This window comes from Pipistrellus kuhlii, unplaced genomic scaffold (assembly GCF_014108245.1).
Source record: "Pipistrellus kuhlii isolate mPipKuh1 unplaced genomic scaffold, mPipKuh1.p scaffold_m20_p_7, whole genome shotgun sequence".
Lineage (NCBI taxonomy): Eukaryota > Metazoa > Chordata > Mammalia > Chiroptera > Vespertilionidae > Pipistrellus > Pipistrellus kuhlii.
The window spans coordinates 67,910,127-67,929,997 of record NW_023425573.1 but is presented as its reverse complement, the minus strand read 5'-3'; the positions used below and the strand labels follow the sequence as shown (position 1 = coordinate 67,929,997).

Genomic DNA, 19,871 nt, shown 5'->3' with positions numbered 1-19,871 from the left:
TTTCAAGTGGGATTCGAGATGCAGAGCCATCACTGGGTCTGCCACTCAGATCTCACCGCTTGTGGTAAGGCCATGGCCAACATGCCACCCATCCAGGGCCTCCAGCAGCCCCTCCAAAGTCCTGGGGTCCCATCTCAAAGGGTCCCTGGGCATCTGCCTTTTAAAGCATTCACATGAACCTGTTAGGCAGCCAGGCAGGCGCTCACTCAGTTCCCTTATCTGTACCTGTTAATGCCTTGCCTACACATCCAGATGGTTTTGGGTGGGCCCAAGAAATATCCCACTAGCTCAGTGGTTTATTGTTTATTAGGAGGTTCTGATGGCCCAGGAAGGGCAGAACAAGTATCTTGTTACTTGTGCAAGTGCAATTTGGTACCATAAAAAACCTAACACCTCACCTAGCACAGAAGGTTTTTTTTAAAGTGTGTGAGACTGAGGTTTTGTCTTTTCTTTTTTAGCTGACATCTCAGCATCCATATGCTGAAGTTTTCATCGGCCGGCCACACGTCTGGACTGTTGACCTTGACAATCAGAAAGAAGTGGAGGATGCAGTGAAAGCAATTCTAAGTCAGAAGGTTGTTTCTTTTATTTCATTCCTCCTCTGCTCCCCCACATTTGTAATGTGAACTGAAAATAGGCGCTTTGAGTAATGAGAACATTTCCGTATCAGCTTAACTCTGGAATCAGAAAATAGCCAAGCCATAGGACGTGGCCTGGGGACTTCATGGGTGTTCTGTGAAGTGGAAACAGAGCTGGTGTCCACATATGTATGGTTCTGCAAATCCTGTGACAGGATTTCTGGTCCCAGACACAGAAATAGGAGCTTGAATTATAGGACTTGCTTAGTGACCTAATTATGAAGCTCTCACAAAGACCCGAAAAAATAGACTTGCTCTTCTACAAAAACAGTGAGGGTAAGGAAATACTGGCACATGTTTTTGATATAGCATCTATTTATTTGGCTTTTCTACCTAAACATTTTCTAGAATTTTATAAAAGTAACTAACAACTCTGGACTCTCTTGATCAATTCAGCAGACATTTATTAAGTCCCTACTGCACACTCAGTGCCCTGTGAGCCACTCTAGGGGATGCCCGCTTCCATGAATATTGTTGAGGCTGGCTGCCTGCCTGTAGGAAGCTTCCACCACATAGGAAATAGTTAAGTTAGCTTCTCTCAGGATTATCTTGGACTCTGTCAGATGTACCCTTCCCCTGCACTCATCCTTTCAGAGCGCTTTTTCCTGTTGTAATTTTTAAAGAGAAGCTTTATGGGCATGGTTAAGAAAGACTGTAATCAGATAGCTGGGATTTGGGTCCCAGCTCTACCACATACAGCAGCATCCCCTCAGGCAGTTACTTAGCCTTCGAGTGTCAGTTTCTTTATCTTTGTTGTAGTTTGATATTATGTACTTTAGAGTACAGTTGTGAAGATTTAGTGAATATAAAGAGCTTAAGTGCAGTCTGCCACTTGGTATGCGGTTGGTTAATATTATTAACTCAATATTAGTATCTATACTAATAAGAGAGAAATATGGTAATTGACCATCACTCTGCATTGCCCACAGCCAATCAGGTGGATATGCAAATTAGCAGGACAAAGATGGCAGTGGCCATGGAGCCAGCTGGAGCAGGAAAGAAGCTTGGGTCGCCCCCAGCAATGGAGGAAGCCAAGCTTCCTGCCCACCTGGGCTGGCTGCCGAAGGAGGGGTCTGTGGGCAGCAGCCACAGAGCAGGCCAGAGCGAGCAGGAGGCTTGGGTCGCCCAGCTGGCTGGCTAGGGTGGGGCCTGGAAATGGCCCTCAGCCTGAAAATGGCCCTTAGCCCCTTACCCAGGCTGGCCACGCCCCCATGGGATGAGGGTCCCCACTGGGGGGCATGACCAGCATGCAAACAGCCATCAGCCCCTCACCCAGGCTGGCCAGGCACCCCAGCGGGGACCCCCACCCTGAAGGGGGTGTGGTCAGCCTGAAAACAGTCCTCAGCCTCTTACCCAGGCTGGCCATGCCCCCCAGTGAGGATCCTCACCCCATGGGGGTATGGCTGGTCTACAAACCCCCCTCCCCCCAGTGAGGACCCCCACCCCAACGGGAGCGTGCCTGGCCTGAAAATCACCCTTGCCTAGGCCGCCCTGCCTGGAAGGGAACCCCCACCCTGATCTGGGACACCCTTTAGTGCAAACCAGCCAGCTCCCACCCGTGCACTAGGCCTCTATCTATACTGATAAAAGAATAATATGCTAATTAGACTGGGAGGCCTTCCAGGAGACCTTCCGAATGTCTTTCTGGACAAAGCCATGAAGTAGAGGGGTTTAAGGGCCAAGAGGGGAGGGTGGTTGTGGATGATCAGGCTAGTCAGGGAGCTGTTGAGGGCGAACAGGCCAGTGGGGGGAAGGCAGTTGGGGTGAGCAGGCCAGCAAACAGAGTGGTTAGGGGCAGTCAGGCAGGAAGGCAAGTGAGCAGTTAGGAGCCAGCAGTCCCGGATTGTGAGAGGGATGTCTGACTGACAGTTTATAAGCCAGCAGTCGAACATCCCCCGAGGGGTCTGAGATTGGAGAGGGTGCAGGCTGGGCTGAGGGGAACCCCCCTCTCCATGTACAAATTTCATGCACCAGGCCACTAGTTACATATATAATAATATACTGTCCTTATCTTTGTCATTGATAGTCTGGATTTCCATTAGACTCTAAGAAACATGAAAGCAGTGACTATATCTGTCTCACTTTTATATTCTCAAAACCCAGCACAGTGATTTACCTGATGGATGGAGAGAGGGAGGAATAGATGTGTGCAGAATATGTTTGTGCCCAAAACAGTGTGTAAATGATTGAGGAGTGTAACTCAATATTAGTATCTATACTAATAAAGAGACTTCTGGAAAGTGCAGCACATTAAAAGCCTCAGCAGAAAGGCATGCCCATGGGGATGGAAGGGCTTCCTTCTTTCTTGAATCTCCAGGTAACTTAGTAAATTTGTTTTCTGGGATTGCCATACAAAGAACCACAAACCCAGTGACTTAAACCACAGAAATTTACTTCCTCACGATTTTAGAGGCTAGATATTGGCACGTCCACGGTCCCTTCAGAGCCCCAGTAGAGGACCCTTGCTTGTGTCTTCCACCTTCTGGTGGCTCAGGTGTTCCTTGACTTCAGCTGCCACACTTGAACCTCTATCTTAGTCATCACATGGCAGTCTCCCTGTGTGTGTGTGTGTGTGTCTTCTCTACTTTTTTTTTTTTTTTTTTTAATATATTTTATTGATTTTGTACAGAGAGGAAGGGAGAGAGATAGAGAGTCAGAAACATCGATGAGAGAGAGTCATCGATCAGCTGCCTCTTGCACACCCCCTACTGGGGATATGCCCGCAGCCAAGGTACATGCCCTTGACCGGAATCGAACCCGGTTCCTTTCAGTCCCCAAGCCGACGCTCTATCCATTGAGCCAAACTGGTCCTGGCAGCCAAACTGGTCCTGGCAACTTCTTAAAAGGACATCAGTCATATGGATTAGGGCCCATCAAATCCAGGTTTGACCTCAACTTGATTACATCTATAAAGACCCTGTTTCCAAATAAGATCACATTCATGGGTACTGGGAGGTAGGACTTCATTATATATTTTCAGGAACTCCATACAACCCACATACTTATTTAAGTGCATGTCTCCTTTAAGAGGAGTAATTTAAAAGATAATATAGAGGCAGAAAATCTTAGATCATGGAGTCCTTCTTTTGTCAAACAAAAGTCAAAGGGGAATGAATGTCTGCTACATAAGGCAGGAGGCATGGGTACTGAGTTCCATCTGCTCACTCCTACATGAGGCCAGTCCTGTTCACTCCATGAAACTTCAGTGTTCCATGTTATAGAACCCTGTTCAGCCTTTTTCATCTTATTCCAACCTATGTAGGCCACTTAAAAGGAAAACAAGTAATTATTGTATAATAGTAGCTGATACAGAGAGAACCTCTTTCTACACATGTAGAATCTTTCTGTATACCTTTATGAGCTTCATCCCATTCAATCCTTCTTCAGTTGAGAAGATTAAGATTTAAGGAAATCTTAATTTCTTTAAGATTAAGTAATTTACTCAAGATCACACAATTAGTAAGTAATAAAACCTGGATAGACCTCTAGGTCTTTTAGATTAGTTTGTTAAGATTTAAAACAAAAGTCATTTAATGAAGTACAATAAAGGGAAAAATAAGGTAGGAAAGAGAGATGAAGTAAGGAATGAGATTAATGCCTAAACTATTATCTTAGAAACCCTTCCACTTGTTAGAAATGGATCAGAAATCTGGTGCCAGGCCTTCTCATCTAGAAACTACAAGATTTAAAATTATATGACAATCAAAAAAGCAAGAAAACATGACCCATCATTAAAATAGGAAACATGAATAAAACCAGACCTAAAGATAGCCCAAGAGTTGGAATTATCATACACCCCTTTAAAATCCTAAGATCGGTACATTTAAAAGGCTTGATGAAAAAGGTGGACAGCATATATGAAGAGATGGGGAATTTCAGGAAGGAGCTGGAAACTTTTTAAAAGCCAAATGAGAAAATACTGGTACTGAAAACACAGATTCAGAAATGAATAACTCTTTCAGTGGGCTTATCATCGGACAGAGGAAAATATCAATGAACTTGAAGACTTATCAGTAGAAATTATCCAAGTTGAAACTCAGAGAGGAGAAGGAGGGGAGATAATGGAAAGTTCCCAAAGCCAGCAGGAACCACACCTTGTGGCCAGCAGACATTCTTCCTGTGGCCATATGAGTAACAGCCCTATTTCCACCAAACAGGATGACCAAGAACTTCTCCCACTCCTCCACAATGGCCCTACTTGGGTTTCTCTGTGACTGGATGTGATACCAGCATTCCCTTTCATTCCATCCCTCAAAGAGGCCTTGACTTGTCTCCAAAGGACTATCATGCACAAAACAGACTACCCCTCCCTCTTTCCCTCTCTCTCTCTCTCTCTCTCTCTCTCTCTCTCTCTCTCTCTCTCTCTCTCTCTCTCTCTCTCTCTCCCTCTCTCTCTCTCTCTCTCTCTCTCTCTCTCTCTCTCTCTCTCTCTCTCTCTCTCTCTCTCTCTCTCTCTCTCTCTCTTTCTCTCTCTCTCTCTGTCACACACACACACACACCTCTCCAACCTGCCTAGCAGCTTCTACATGGGAGATTTCCTAATGTTCTTCAGCCTTGAAACCAGGGTTCTGGAGAGCTTCACACACAGAGGCCCTGCTCCTGTCCACAGCAGGGTGGCTAGTGCACTCAGGGTGGCAGAGATGGCTTATAAATACAATTTCTTTTCTTTATAGTAAAATTATTTGGCTTTGAATCTTTTAAAACAGTGAATTGGACCACAAAGCAATGAGTCAGCCTACCTTTGATTATCTGAGTTTGGTTGCTAGGAGGACACAGGAAGAGCCATTTTTCTGTATTGCATCAAGCCCTTTGAATTAATTCACTTCCATTTATAGAACGTTTCTGGAATTATCCATTGGTTGAGTAAATGACCCTTAAAAAGAAAACGTTTGCATTTGGTATGAAGGGCTAGGTATTGCAATACATCTGGGTTTGAAAGGACACAGCAAGCACAAAAGCTTGAGATGAGAAGACACAAAGGAAATCAGTTTTTCAAAGTGTTTTGAACTCTTTGGAAATGAATTATCTTGGCACAGAATGATGTCTATTCTTGTAGAATAATCATGTCCTGATGTTATAATACTTAACGCTGAGCCTCTTTTAGTTCTCTCTGGATGGATGTGGGCAAGGATGGTGAGATACAACCTGTCTTGTGTGACATACCATCTAGTTGTGTTTTTTAAGATATGTCATGAAATTAACAATCATGGTTGAAGATTTCAAAAGTAGTGTGTAAATCAGCGCACTCACACAAAAGGAAGAAGATGCCTTGAGACCAACTGCTTATGTGCTCACAAAAGGCTGTCTTCTTGGTCAGTTGTCCCATTTTGAGCTGGCCTCAACTCATAGATGTTTTGTCCAGTTCCTCTACCCAGTAGACTCAAATAGGCAAGTATAGACTTAGACTTAAGAAGGCGATGGTGAAGCTGCCCTCTATTCCATTGTTGACAATGGTGTTGGTCTCTCTGAAGCTGTCACACACTAGATTGCTGATGGTTTTCTGCCAAGTGGAATTTCCTTTTCGGTTGGTGATGCTAGCTGGCTGCCCCTGGAAGCACAGGCTTCACAGTGTCGGCACAAGCACTGTGCAGCAGAGGCCACACTCACATTTTGTCCCCTTCCCACAGGTGTCACATGATTGATCAGACTGCCTCCTCCACCCCAACAAAGCCTCTCTATGTCTCTGGCTAACCTTAAAGTCTGGCTTGTTAGCCTAGAGATTACAAGGCTTTCATGGAAATCCAGTGAACCTCTTCCCAGCCTTGTCTCCAAACTCCATGATCCTGGGCTTGACCCTCCTGCTGTTTTCTTTGTTGTCTAATCTCAATTACTCACTATGATGAAGATATCTTCCACATCTTGTCCTGCTAGAATTATAGCTGATCTTAAAAGCCCAGCATGAGTTTAAGTCAGCGTCAGCCTTCCAGCCTCCCAGGACCCTCTATCAGGGGTCCTCAAACTTTTTAAAGTGGGGGCCAGATCACGGTCCCTCAGAGAGCTGGAGGGCCGGACTATATGAACTACTAATTCCTACTGTAACACCTCGGCTGCGCTCACTGCCCAAAAAAACTGACGGGCCGGATCAGACTCCTCTGCGGGCCGCATGTGGCCCCCGGGCCGTAGTTTGAAGACGCCTGCCTACGTGAACTCTTTGTGGCACTCTGGTTTTTCACCACATGTCAGTCTCATTACAAAAGTAGAACAATGCTTTTGTCACTGTGGTGGGGCTTTAAACCATAGGCCTTTCTCAGAGCAATGGGCATGCATTCATTCAGCAGATGTTTGAGTGCATGTTGAGTCCACACAGGTGCCACACTGCTCAGCACTGAGCAGCCATGGATGCTTCCTCAGGGGCTTACCTTCTAGAAGGGAATCTCCCCACCGTTTGCTGAATGCCTACTCAGTACTGGGCTCTGAACTAATGCTTTACTCCCTTCTCCCCCTATATAATCTTCACCACAGCTTCGAAGAGGTAAGTTTTTCTCATCACTGTTTATCACATGAAACCCGAGGCTCAGAGATGGAAGGTAATTGGCTCAGGGTCCCACAGTTAGTAAAGAGCAGAGAGTGTGTGAACCCAGGACTCTTGACTTCCAAGTTCATAGTCTAGCCCCTGACACAGGCATCGGCACTGAAGAGACTGCATGTTGCCTGTTCTGTGTCTCCCTCTTTTGTGATACCGTGTTCTGTGTCTGCAGATCGAGCCGTACATGCCGTATGAGTTCACGTGTGAGGGGGTGCTACAGAGAATCAACGCCTTCATTGAGAAGCAGGTGAGGCTCTCCGGAAGTCCGTGTGTCTCCATGTCCTGCTTCCCGTTACCCAGGAGGCCTCTCACGAATGGTTAAGGGTGCACCATGTTTCTGGGATCATTTCCCTGATTTGAAAGATTCCAGAGGCTGGATAATCGGTTTTTTGGAATACTGGAGCAGGCCCTATAGTGGTCACCCGAGAGTCAGTCTATCATTGGGGAAAAGAATGTTCTTTATGACAGTGGAGGTCAAATGAGAACTGAGAGAAGACACTGGATAGTCAAGATGAAAACCCGCTTGACCATCAGCCCAGCACCTGCCCACACTCCAAGAGGCGTCATAAAGACCTGGTGGGGAGGGGACAATAGACAGCTCTCTGGCCCTGCCTGTGGTCATTCCTTACCCTAAGAAAGGCAAGGATGGGACCCTGTGGTTCTAAGCATCCCTTTAATAAATGTCCTGTAATTCCAAATACATTAGGATTTCTCAGTGGTTTTCAAACATCTTTTAAAACAGGACCCCTTTTCAAGTGAAACTTTACACGAAACCTAAGTGATATAAAGCAGATAAAAGAAGAGCTCTCTGCACTGCAGGAGGGGTCGGGGAGGGTTCGTAAGTCCCACAACCCCATCAGAGTGTGGAAGCTGTGGCTCGTGCTCGTGGAAGTATAGGCCAAGCTTGTAATGGCCATCATTTATAACATTTTAATTCCTTAGGCTTCAAAAGCAGCATGGAGCTGAAAATAGACCGAGTCCCTGTGGGTAGCGGAGTATGAACTTCTTGACCAGAGTCCAGAAATAGGGGCTCCTCTTTAAGGGCAAAGCATAGTGCCTTGAGGTGATCAAGAAGGCTTTACACAATAGGGGTGAGGATTGTGCAGCCTCAAATGGAAACAGCACATTGAAAATGTAAGAGGCAAAGATCATAGGCCCAGTGTAGGCTTCAGAGAAACGATTTGGGTTGACCGGGCGGTGAGCAGTGGGCAGGCCTGTGCTGCTGCTGGAAGGGAGAGCTGGGAGCGGAGGCAGCAGGGTGGCAGTCTGATTTTCTGGGGGGACCCATGGGATGGCACACTATGCAGCCAGCCATCTGGGCCTCCATTCCAGCATCACGACTTTCTGGTCCTGTGACTTAGGTGTGTTACTCAGCTTCTCCCTGCCTTAGTTTCCTCCCCTTTGAAATAAGATGGTAACAGAATAGCTAGGACTGATGTGAGCCTTTGATGAACTAGTTCATGGAAAGTGCTTAGACCAGGGCTGGCACAGTGTTCAATAAATGCAAACCAGTATGCTGATTGCTCCTACATTATAGCATGTGTAATATTGTGTTATATTCTCACATAAGCTTGTTTTATTATTATAATGTTATACAGTATTACCCATCTGACTTCACCATGAAAGCTAAGCATTTGAATTATTATCCTCTAGTTTTTGTATGACGCCTAAATTAAGAATGACAGTATAATCATCCTAACCCTCACAGCCTTTTACATACAGGCTCTATGCTATGTATGCCATGCTCACCATCTCATTTAATTCTCATGTAATCCTGGGAGGTGGCAGGAGTAGCCCCATCCTCTGGACACTCACATTAACAGGACTCAACCCTGGAATCAAGACAGATGCTGGGCCAATGGGAGCCCAGGCTGCACCCAAGGCATTGTGGGGCCAGGCCACAGCAGGTGGCCCAGAGCTGCACTGCCCATGTTCTCGCCTCAAGGAGCGTGGGTCCTTTCTGAAGGGGGGCAGTGAGTTTAAAGACGGCTCTTACCAATGGCAGGGGAGGCTTCCTGAGGTTCTACCAGGATCCCCGCTCCTGAACCCCACCTCCTCTTCTCCTGTCTTCACTTCCTCTCAGGGAAAAGGGCTATTCACCAACACAAGTGAAAAGACTCTTTATTTGAAGGCTTTTATTTCTTTTCTTTCCTAAGACTCTTGAATCCCAGCTAGTCCTTAAAAGTCCTTATGTGGCCTGTTTTCTGTAAATCTACTACTCCGTCTTCCTTTCGGACACAAAGGCCACACTTCCCAAACCTTGCTACATGCTGCCTAATGCAGGGGCCATGCCAACTTGCTCACCTCTCAATGGCACGTGCCTAGGCCTCTGCCTGGCACATAGTAGGTGCACAATAATTCCCCGTTGAAGGAATGAATGAGTGGGTGAGAGAGTGAGTGAGCGAGCCCCTGGGTTTGGTTTGTTTGTTTGTCATGTGTACCAGAAAGCTCATCTTGGACCTATGATTGGAAACAGGTCACTTAGACAAGCTGGTGAAACTGCCCTTTCACTCCACCTCCTGGGTGGAACTCACTGCAGAGCTCCGTGGCTCACAGGCACCGAGAGGTCTTTCTTGTCTGCTGCTGTTCATTCATCCTCTCTGCAAAGATGTCAGCTGTGTGCAGTGAACCCTGTGCTGTGGACTCCAATCATGGGCTGTGGACTCCAGCCATGGGCTGTGGACTCCCAGCCATGTGCTTGGAGTCAGTCAGGGAAGAAAATATGTCCAAGAACTAGCCCCTGTCCTCAGATAGCTTCAGTTGTCACAGAGAAGCCAGTCAGAGCCACAGGCAACTCCTCTGGTGGAGGTTACACCCTGTGATAGTGATGTGACCAGGATACTTTGGGGTGCTTGATTCAGAGATTCTCTCCCGAGGCATTTACAAGAGAGGAGTCCTGGAAGCAGACTGGGGCGACAGGGAGGGTGGAGGATGGAAGAGAAATGAAGGTGAAATGAAGTTTAGTTGTGGCCGAAGGGAGAGACGTTATGAAGGATGAGGCTGGCGGAAAAGGCAGATCATACAACGATGCTGAGGCTCAGCTGAAGATTTCAGATTTGATTGTGGGACAACAGGAAGTAAAGGCTTTAAGGCCAGGTGAGGGCCGTGAAGCTGTCAGACTGGGGTTTGGGAAAATCACTCTTGGCAAATAGGTATTTCTTATTAAGCATCTCCCAGAGCTGCAAAAAAAAAAAAAAAAAAAAAAAAAAGCAGTAAAGCGGCTGTTCTGAGTTTACCCCAGCTCTGAGCATTTCATCAGTGCCATAAGTCCCCAGCTCCTCAGAGAAGATGAAGCCAGAACCCCACTGGCTGGCAGATGGGTCCTCTGCCTAGAACGACCGCCACTGGTCCCAGCCAGAATTTTTGGGTTCCTTGTGTTTGCAGCTAGAGGGCCATATTCAAAGAGCAGTGGGACTCAGAGCAGTGTGTCTGGTTTGAATAAGAAAGCTCAAGCTCTTGAGGTGGTAGCACCTCACGCTTCCTTAGAGGCTGCAGCTCTAATTAGGCTGATCTCTGCCTGAAAATCCTCCTGTGATCTACGGGGAAGAGGAAGCTTTCATCCCAGAACCCTTTCAAAGTGCCTATCAGCTCCCTGGCAGCGGCAGCGGCAGCTGAGCAGAGGGAGCTGATTGGCAGCAGCACTTGTGAGAGCCCCGGGCTGCAGCATGCGGTGGAGCTGCTGGCAGCAGGGAATCTGCCTCATGCCCGCCAAGCCCACTGGAGCCCCCAATGGAAAGAATCCTGGCTCCAGGAAAACCGCTTGCTTTTCCCTTCACTGTCCTTGCCTCCCCTTCACTGCACTAAAAATGCTGATTTGGATTGCAAGCTCTTTTAAATCGCCTCTCTAACTGAGGTCCTGTCTCCAGCAGCAGAGGTTGGTGGACAGGCCACATCCCTGGTGGTCTGAGACCAAGAGCACCGTCTTCCCTGACCTGCTTGGGTCCAGGCTGTGAGGGCTCTCATTGTGCATTTCTTGAGAGAGACCTAGGTATCTGCCTAGGCCAGAGAGTAAGCGGGCTCTTGTAAAGAATGTTCAGATTGGTTTCTGAAAACCATACCTTTGCTCTTGGACACTATTTTCTACTTCCGGTATTGACCTTGTAAATATGGAGGGTAGTTGTCCTCATGTTATTTTGGAGATATGGAAGAAAAAACGAGCTAACTCTAGGAGCCACTGTGGAATCAGCTTTAGTTCCAGGAAACCGGCTCATCGAAGCCCCTGGGGAGTAAGGACACACCTGGTAGTGTATCTGGATCGTGGGGTGGGAATGGTGGGGATGACAGCTGCAGGGCAAGAAGAAAGGAATTGAAAAGCGGAGAGGTTATCACTAGTGTGGGCAATGTTTGCTCCTTTGAAAAAATCGGTTGTTGCCATTTGCCCAGCCATTGCTGATCCCAGCGAGACTGGGCAGGCAATGATTAAGCAGCGAAGTTTCCTAACCTCACTGCTGGTTCTCTTCTGTGCAGTGGGGATAATACCCCCTACCTCTTAGGGCTGGTGGAGGAATCAGTAGATTAATACATGTTTAGGGCTAAGACAGTGCCTGACACAGAATAAATCCTCTGAAAGCCTTAGCTGCTCGCCACTGAAGGAGCCCAGAAAACAACAAAGGTGTGTTTTTCAAACAGCCTCATTGAGGTATAGTTGTCAAACTTTAAAATTCACTCCTTGTAAGGATACAATTCAGTGTTGTTGTTTTAGTAAATTTATAGTTGTTCTGTTACCATGACAGTCTAATCTGATAATTATCACCCCTAAAAGCTCATTTCTGCCTATTTGCCGTCAGTCCTTGCTCCCGACCTGAGCCCCAGGAAATACTGATCTGTTCTGTCTCTGTAGATGTGCCTTTTCTGGAGAATTCTGGCTTCTTTTCCTCAGCATAATGTTAGGTGCATGCATGTTAGCCTCGTTGCTTCTTTATTGCAGACTAGCCTTCCATTGTATGCATGTACCGCACTTCGTTTATTCATCAGTTGGTGGACATTTGGGCTGTTTTCACCTTTTAGCTGCTGTGAACATTCATGAGCATGTGGATGTACATTTTCCTTCCTCCTGGGCCAACTCCTAGCAGTGGAAGGAAATGGAATATGAGAGGTTTAAGTCTGACTCTTTCCAAAGAGAGCTTGTTGTTGGCATGGATTTATATAAGTGGAAATGGTTCTTGGAGATGTCACCACAGCTTAGTTCCCAGCCACCTTCTCTTTTGCCCTCGGGGGAACACAGTGTCTCTCCCACCACTGAGAATCAGCCCCAGCGCACTCAGGAATGGACTTCACTTTTTTTGAGGACAGCATAAGCTGAGGATGGTGGATGCCAACAGGCAGCTGAGCTATGTTAGATCTGGTCAGTCAGCCAGTACTTATTGAGCACTTTTCTTCCTGGATTTCAGTTGTGATATAAATAGTAAATGTCTCCCTTACTCTTCAAATAACTGACCAAACTTGGCCTAAACCCCACTTTTATGACCTAGAACTTGCCCCCACAACCTCCCCCATTTTTTCAAAAATTGCTGACCTTATTTATTCTTAATCCTGCTTCCAAGTCTATATCTGAACCTATTTTTTGTTGTTGGTGTTGTTCCAGACAATCCATTTTCACCTGATATGTCATGGCTGTAGTAACTCTGTTAAGGATTTGGTTGGACTGGGGAGCTTGTGGAAAGGATCCCATCTTCTACAACCAAGAGAGGGGCTGCCCCTCCACCGAGTACTTCTCTCTGGGGAGGAGCCCACCCCTCTTCTCTAGCTCTCTTGGTATTTTTTGAATAATAATCCAAGGCTAAGTGTCACCATTGCTGTCACTTAGCCTTCGTTCCAAAAGCAGCAGCACCCTTAACTTTTCCACAGTAAATTGTGTTCATTTGTTCAGAACATTGTTTTTTCTATAAATTTGCATTAATAAACCCTTCTCATTACAATTACTGCAGGAAATTTTCAGAATAGTCGAGCTAATTTAGGGAAATTTGGTGACTGGTTGAAATAATTGTTCTGTGTTCTGAGAGGGCTCATTAACCAGATTGGAAATTACTATTTATGTTTCATTCTATGTATATAAAGCCTCTCTTAGTTACAATATTGTTCTTTTCTACTGCTATTGTCGAAGCTCCAAGATGCCAGACCATTAAATTCAGTTCAATAGTCCTTTATTGAGCACCAGTTACCTGCAAAGCACTATGTTAGTGATAAGCCACTATCTCTATTCAGCCTACAAAACCCAGTCTAAAAGCCCTACTTTCTGGAAGCCTTCTCCGATAGCTACCACCATCACTCTTCCCCTCGTCCCAGAGATCATTCTTTTTCTCCTCTGAGTAGCTGGTGCATTCCTGTTTGGACGTCTGATCTGTACAATTCTTTAATTTTGTTATGTTGTGCATGGAGCCTTTAAGCCAGAGCCTGTGCTTCATTCACATTCCTATTTCTTGTATCTAGGGAAATTTTAACAGTCATTTGTAAAATGTTGAGTAGCTGATGAGAAAGCCTTCAAAGCCAGCATATAAGACATGAGTGATGGAGGTTTGCTGAACAAAGATGCCAGTCTGATCTGAAGCCATTGTTGCCCTCCTGCACTGTCCCATAGCTTCCTGCCTCTGCCTTTGCTGTGCTCCTACTCTCTGATCTCAGCAGATCCTGCCACTCTGCTGTCACTGGCAGTGGGGGGGCGGGGGGGGGGGGATCTGAAGTGGGACCCCCTAAGCACTCCACCACCTCCTACAGGTTCTTGATTTCCCGGGAAAGAATTCAAGAGCCAGTCCAAGTGAGAAGGAAAGCAGGTTTTATTTAGGTTGAGAGAAAGGGGCCAGAACAGGATCCCTGGAGACAGGATGAGGGTGAGCCCGGAGCAGACGACACCCACTGCTCCCCTGGTTGTGCATTCCTGTTTGGGCATCTGTGAAGGAAGGCACCTGCGAAAGTACACATCCCAGTGGACACGGTGAACTCGAGCGTTAGTTCTGCTGGGCCAGTCAGTTCTTGGGATGTATTTGATGTGTTCCCAATGCTGGGTTGTTTCTGAACTTTTTGGTGCCAAATTCTGCCTCCGCCTTCTGGTTGGGGTAGGGGGGCCTTGTTCCTACACAAATATGATCCTTTCTGAGATGTCCTGGCTTTGCCCCCTATCAGTTTTCATTATAATGAAGGTATAATGAGCTTTGGGGTCAGTCTCTGGTCAGTTTTTCCTCCATCTTGGATTGACCTGGTTTTAGTCAGTCCTTGCTGTTGTTGACTTCTTCGACTACCCACCCCTGCCACAAACTGTTTCCCTTTGATAGTTTACCTGCCTGTGGTGTGAGGTGGGCTCCCACTTCCTCACTCTCCTGGAGGGTTTTCCCCAGCTCCTTTCTCTCCTGCCCCACTCCCCTCCCAGAACTCTGGCTCCATCTCACTCAGAGGCAGAGACAAAGCTTTACATGGACCCCAAAGTTCTGTGTGTGCTGATCCCTGGGACCCCCTCACCCCAGACCTGTCTCCTATTTCTGGCCCCCAACACACACTCTGTTCAACCCACGGAATTCTCTGCTGCTTTTGGAACCTGCTTGACACTCCCATCATCAGAGCCTTTGGTGTTGGTTTCCATCTGTCCAGAATGTTTTTCACAGATACTTGTGTGGCTCCCTCTTTTACTTCCTCCTGTCTTTTCTTAATGTCACCTTCTTGGCCCTGGCTGGGTAGCTCAACTGGTTCCAGTGTGGTCCTGATACACCAAGGTTGTATGTTTGTGTCCATTCAGGACTCATGCAAGAATCAACCAATGACTGCATCAATATGTGAAACAACAAATCTTTCTCTCCCTCTTCCTCTACTTTTTCCTCCCCCTCCTCCTTCCGCTAAATAAACTAATTAATTAACTAACTAATTAAAACGTCACCTTCTCCATGATGCCTTACCTGGACCCTCTCCTCCCCCACATCTCCATCCCTTTTCCTCATTTCATTCTTTTGAGAACACTTATTATCTTTTAACATATTATATATAATTCATTTCTCTGTTTTTCTGTCTCCCTCATTGGAGGTAAGCTGCATGAAGGCAGTAGTTTGGGTTTCTTAGTTTTTCACTGAGTCTTCCCAAGGGCCTAGGAGAGTGCCTTGCACATAGTGACAGTAAGAGCCAAATGCAGATGGTGGTGTTTATCTCAGGTGCCTTTCTGAGCACTTTACGCATTATAAGTAATGTAATCCCCTTTACAGCTCTAGAAAATTGGTATTTTCTGCATTTTACAGCAAAAACTGAGACAAGATTATGTAACTAATCAAGATCATTCCGCTAGTAAGTGGAGGAGCTAGATGCAGCTAGTTTGAGTTCTGAACCCTTACGCTTTCCTGCTTCCTAGCCAGTATTTTGTTGAGTGAGTGAATGAATGAATTAATGAATGCGCAAGTGGGTGAGTGCTTACAGGAAAGAGACCAGTTGGCATTGCTATGATAGCTTAGGCTTAGGTTGACTGAAATAAGACCTCCAGCCTCCCATGAGCACCCAGCACCTTGATCGAGGGGTGAGAAGAGGCTTGTGAAGGGGCTTGGGCAAAGGGATGGCTCTCGTGGACAAATTGTCTTACATACTCCTGGCAACTCAACCTCTTACCTCTGGACCCTGGCAGCAAGTAATGGTCGACCTTGGAATATTCCCTGTAACATTTCTCGGTGCCTCTTAAAAGCCTCCTCACTTTAGCTCACAGGAATCATATAAGGACTGAAGAACAAGTGGTATTCTCCATTTTAGATGTGAGAGTGGCAGAGAGCTCCAGGGATGTCTGTGAAGTCCCGGCTGGAACTATAATTGTAGCCCAGAGCCCCAGGCTCCTCCTGCCTTACCTGGTCCCGTGCTTACTGGGAACACCTTCAGGCCTTCCTCGCTTCGGTTTTACCAAGTCTTAGGAAGGTCCTACTGCGACTTTTACTATTGGCTCCCAAAACAGACTTCTGAGAGGATGCCAGCCCAGCCCCAGTGAGCCCTGAGTAAGCACGACTGGGGCCCGTGTGCATGTGTAATTGCACTAAGCTCGCCCGTTGAAGGGACCTGGAGATGGTTGGCCATAGTGGTTTACCGAGAAGTGAGCAAATGGCACAGATCCACCCTGCAGCGGAGCTTTGAGGGCACTTGCTTCGTGCAGACTTCGTGGTGCCATGTAGCCCCAGCCTCTCAGATACACAGGCATCTCCTCTACGAGGGACAGGAAGAGGGGTGAGCACTTGTGGTCCACCTGCTATTTGCCAGCCTCCCGCTCAGCTCCATCACTCAGTCAGCTTAATTTTCCACAGATGAGTGAGGGAGCCCACACCAGCCTGGGTATCGTGTCAGAGCACCCAGGGACAGCGTCAGATTCAGCCTCCTAACTTAAGTGCCTTCCTTGGAGTTAAGATCACCTCCTAATCTTACATGGCAGAGTCTTTCTCCTCATTTGTTTTATTCCTGGGACTGCTTCACGTACCACAAGAAGCTAAAAATGAATAAGGAGAAAGGTTTCGAACTGCCTGTAGGCGTCATATAAGGAAAGACATTCGTGATTGTTTTTTAAGAAAAGCTCTAACAGCCAGTATTGGAGCCTCCAGCGTTGGTGGATTTCCAGTTCCCCAGCCCAATCCAGGTTGCAGTCGAGGGAGCTGGTAGGTGGACAGGTGGAGAGCTGGCCCAGGGACACGCTCTGGCTGAGGCCAGTTCCAATCCAAGTTTGTCTGTAGCCCACCTACTCCCCTTCCCTGTTCCCTGGCAGCAGCCGCCTCCCCTGTGGGCTGCCTGGCAGGCTGTGGTTGCAAGTTACAGCTTTGGTCCCTTGACTGATGGCTTTCTGTCATTCCAGGACTTCTGCCATGGGCAGGTGATGTGGCCGCCCCTCGGTGCCCTGCAGGTGAAGCTTGCTGAGCCCGGGCAGTCCTGCAAGCAGGTGTGCCAGGAGAACCAGCTCATCTGTGAGCCGTCTTTCTTCCAGCACCTGAACAAGGACAAGGACCTGCTGAAGTGAGTGCTGGAGCAGGGCGGGCGGGGCAGCCTAGAGCAGGATGAGGTTCTGTCTCCAGGCTCGTGGGCTGCGGGAAAAGATGTGGGAAGGTGAGCAGGTTGTAGCATGATCCCCCCAGAGAAAGTTTAGCAGCATTTTTAGTTAGGTAGATGAGGTCATATTTAGAATTCGATTGAGAGTGTTTTATTTGCATAAGTAATGTCATGTCTGGGCTTGAAGATTGTGGGAGGTGTTCACTTTGCTACCGTCATATCCGAGAACCATGAGAGCGGAGGTGGGCACAGAACCACAGCAGTCTGAGACGTGCAGGTGGCGGGTGAGCCTTGCACCCTAGAGTGAGGAAGGAATGGGAGACATGGGCAAGGAGCTGGCAAGAACTGCCTAGAGCAAAGTCCACGCCATCCTCACCTCCTGCAACCCATCCTTGTTTGCACGTTTGCCCAGCTCCTCTGATCTGAGCAGGCCTGACCCTGCCAGGTCCCTGGGCAGGAGCTGGGTGTGGTGGGTGCCTGGAATGCGGGCCAGCCCGCACCCAGGAGGGGCCATCTGGATCGCATGAGCTTTTGCCCTTGTGCTTGCATTGCTTTTACCAACACCACTCACTTCCCTCTGCATTGGCATTTTGAGTTTGGCAGTTGCAGTTCCCAAATTTCCATATGAGGTTTCTTTGATCTCTGACTCATGGCCCCCTCTGTAGAGCAGTGGTCTGTCCCTGTCTCAAAGAGTGTTTAAGGAACACAGTGGCCTCTGGAGCAAAGCTTGCCTGGCCCTGCTCTGGCTTTGCACCTATCGGAGAATTCGGTCGGCCACTGTGGTTACCTGTGCACAGTCGTCTGAGCTGGCCTGGTCATTATTCTCAAGTAAAAACCCGTTACAGAAAGAGCACATGGCTCTGGCGTCAATCACAGCCTCAGGGAAGCTCTGCTGAGGTGAGCCGTGGGAGATGCTATCTTCCTGCCGAGACCAGGTCCGGCTGCCCTGGCTCACCATCAGCCTAAAGGCCAGACCTCTGAGAGGGAGCGGTGCTCTGGTATTTATGGAAAGCCTGTAATCGTTCTAGAAGCTTCCATTTCCACATCACACATCCCGGATTCTAGGGTCCAGGAAGGGCTCTCCATGGCTCATCTTATAAACAGTCCCTGGAGTAAAGTGGTTTTTTAAGAACCCCAAGTGTCTATGCATCAGTCTGGATTTGCTGGGGGCAGACTAGGGACTGTCCACCCAGAATTGTCTAAATGCTCCCCACCTGTCCCCAGGAAACAGGGATGCTGCTGCCCGGGTCCCGTGATCGAGGCTCCACTCAGCATGCCTTTCCCCAGGGCATGGGCCTAGGTCCAGTGAGGAGACAGGAAGGGGAGCCAGTGGGTAGTCTCCTCTGTCCCCTTGATTTTCTCATCTGTAAAATGGGGACATCCTGGGTGATGGTGAGGTGATGTGCAGCCAGTGTTGACGCGGAGCAAATGGCCCTTCTTCCAGAGCTCTGAGTGGGGAAACAGGCCCGAGGTAACCAGGAGGAGCCAAGGGAGCCAGGCCTCGTGCCATGGGAGTGACTAACAACTCCCACCCCTACTGTAGCTTTCTTCTTGGGAGCCTGCAGGGAATGCTAACATTGCAGTAAAGCTGCCTGCAGTTAATTCTCTGAATGTAAGGGCCCTCCTGAAAGCATTGTGCCTGCATTTGTAAATGCTGACAATGTTGTAAAATCCAGCTATCTTCCATCTGTTAGTGCCTCCTCTGCACGAGGTGCCCTGGCCCCCCCTTGTTCATGGCCAGTTAGCAATGAGGGGCTCCACACACCAGCATTGCTTTTCCTGCTCCACCTTGCAGGCCTGAATTGTGACATGAATTGAGCCCTTTAGAGCATCCCATGCTGTCACTTTGAATTAGGAATCGGCAGCTGGTCTTGAGCTGTGGCACAGTGTGCCCTGACTGCACCACAGCTCAAGACCACCAGCTCCTGTGCACAAAGCATGCGCGGTTCTAACCGAAATGGGTAGAGACCCTGGGATGAACCAAGCCCAGGCCGGGGTGGCTCCATATGTGCTCCATATGTGCATTCACATGAGACCTTGTTTGTGATTTGGCTGCCTTTTCAAGTTGTATCTTCTAAATTATTAGATTATTAAGTTTCGGAGGATTTTAACTAAGTTGGTGCCTGGGAAAAGGGAATGGCCCTGAGTCAGAGTGGTCAAGAGGAGCTAGGGGCATTTGGAAGTAGCAGGGTGGCGGGTGAGGAAGGGAGGAACTCCAGGACAGGGACTATGGGAGGGCTAGGCCAGCTACAGCCCCTCACCCTGTGCGTGCCCGTGTGTACCCGTGGGTGGTTCTGTCCTCTCAGGAAGTCGGGCCCGTGGGAAGGCGGGCCTTTGCCCTTTCATTCTTCCATAGCCATAAAATATAAACTGAGGCATTGGACCTCAGGAGCCCCCACTCTGCCCTGAAAGAGAAGCAGGAGAGGCAGCACCCTGCAGAAGGGAAACTAGACCACACCAGGGTCTCTGCACAGGTGTGAGGGTGTATGAGCAAGAATGGGCTTGAATGGGTATGTGTGTCAGGGGTGACAGTCATCACAGGAACACAGAGGCTGAAACAGTGGCGTGCATGCCCTGGAAAGGAAGGGATCCCCAGTGGAGAGGGGATTGCGGGCCATGGAGGCCATCTGGGCTCTGGGTACTCCGCAGGTATTAGGAAAGTCACCTCACCTCTCTGGTGAATTCTCTCGCCAGCTAAGCAGGAATGATGGCATGGCCTTCCC

The 19,871-nt window shown here is 48.0% G+C and overlaps 1 protein-coding gene and 1 long non-coding RNA gene across 5 annotated transcripts in view; one reads left to right on the top strand and one right to left on the bottom strand.

Moving 5' to 3' along the window:
- Positions 1-19,871, top strand: part of MGAT5 (alpha-1,6-mannosylglycoprotein 6-beta-N-acetylglucosaminyltransferase) — a 353,237-nt gene that overhangs the window by 324,405 nt on the left and 8,961 nt on the right. For all 4 annotated transcript variants that reach the window (XM_045575220.1, XM_045575219.1, XM_036422130.2 and 1 more), the window contains 3 exons: positions 459-575; positions 7,337-7,411; positions 16,958-17,115. In XM_045575220.1, the coding sequence (XP_045431176.1) occupies positions 459-575; positions 7,337-7,411; positions 16,958-17,115 (350 nt within the window). The remainder of the gene's footprint in view (positions 1-458; positions 576-7,336; positions 7,412-16,957; positions 17,116-19,871) is intronic.
- On the bottom strand, positions 9,596-10,346 carry LOC118709854. Its single transcript, XR_004985163.2, has 2 exons — positions 9,829-10,346; positions 9,596-9,795 (listed from the first exon to the last, which is right to left on the bottom strand). It is a non-coding gene; the product is annotated as an uncharacterized LOC118709854 (long non-coding RNA).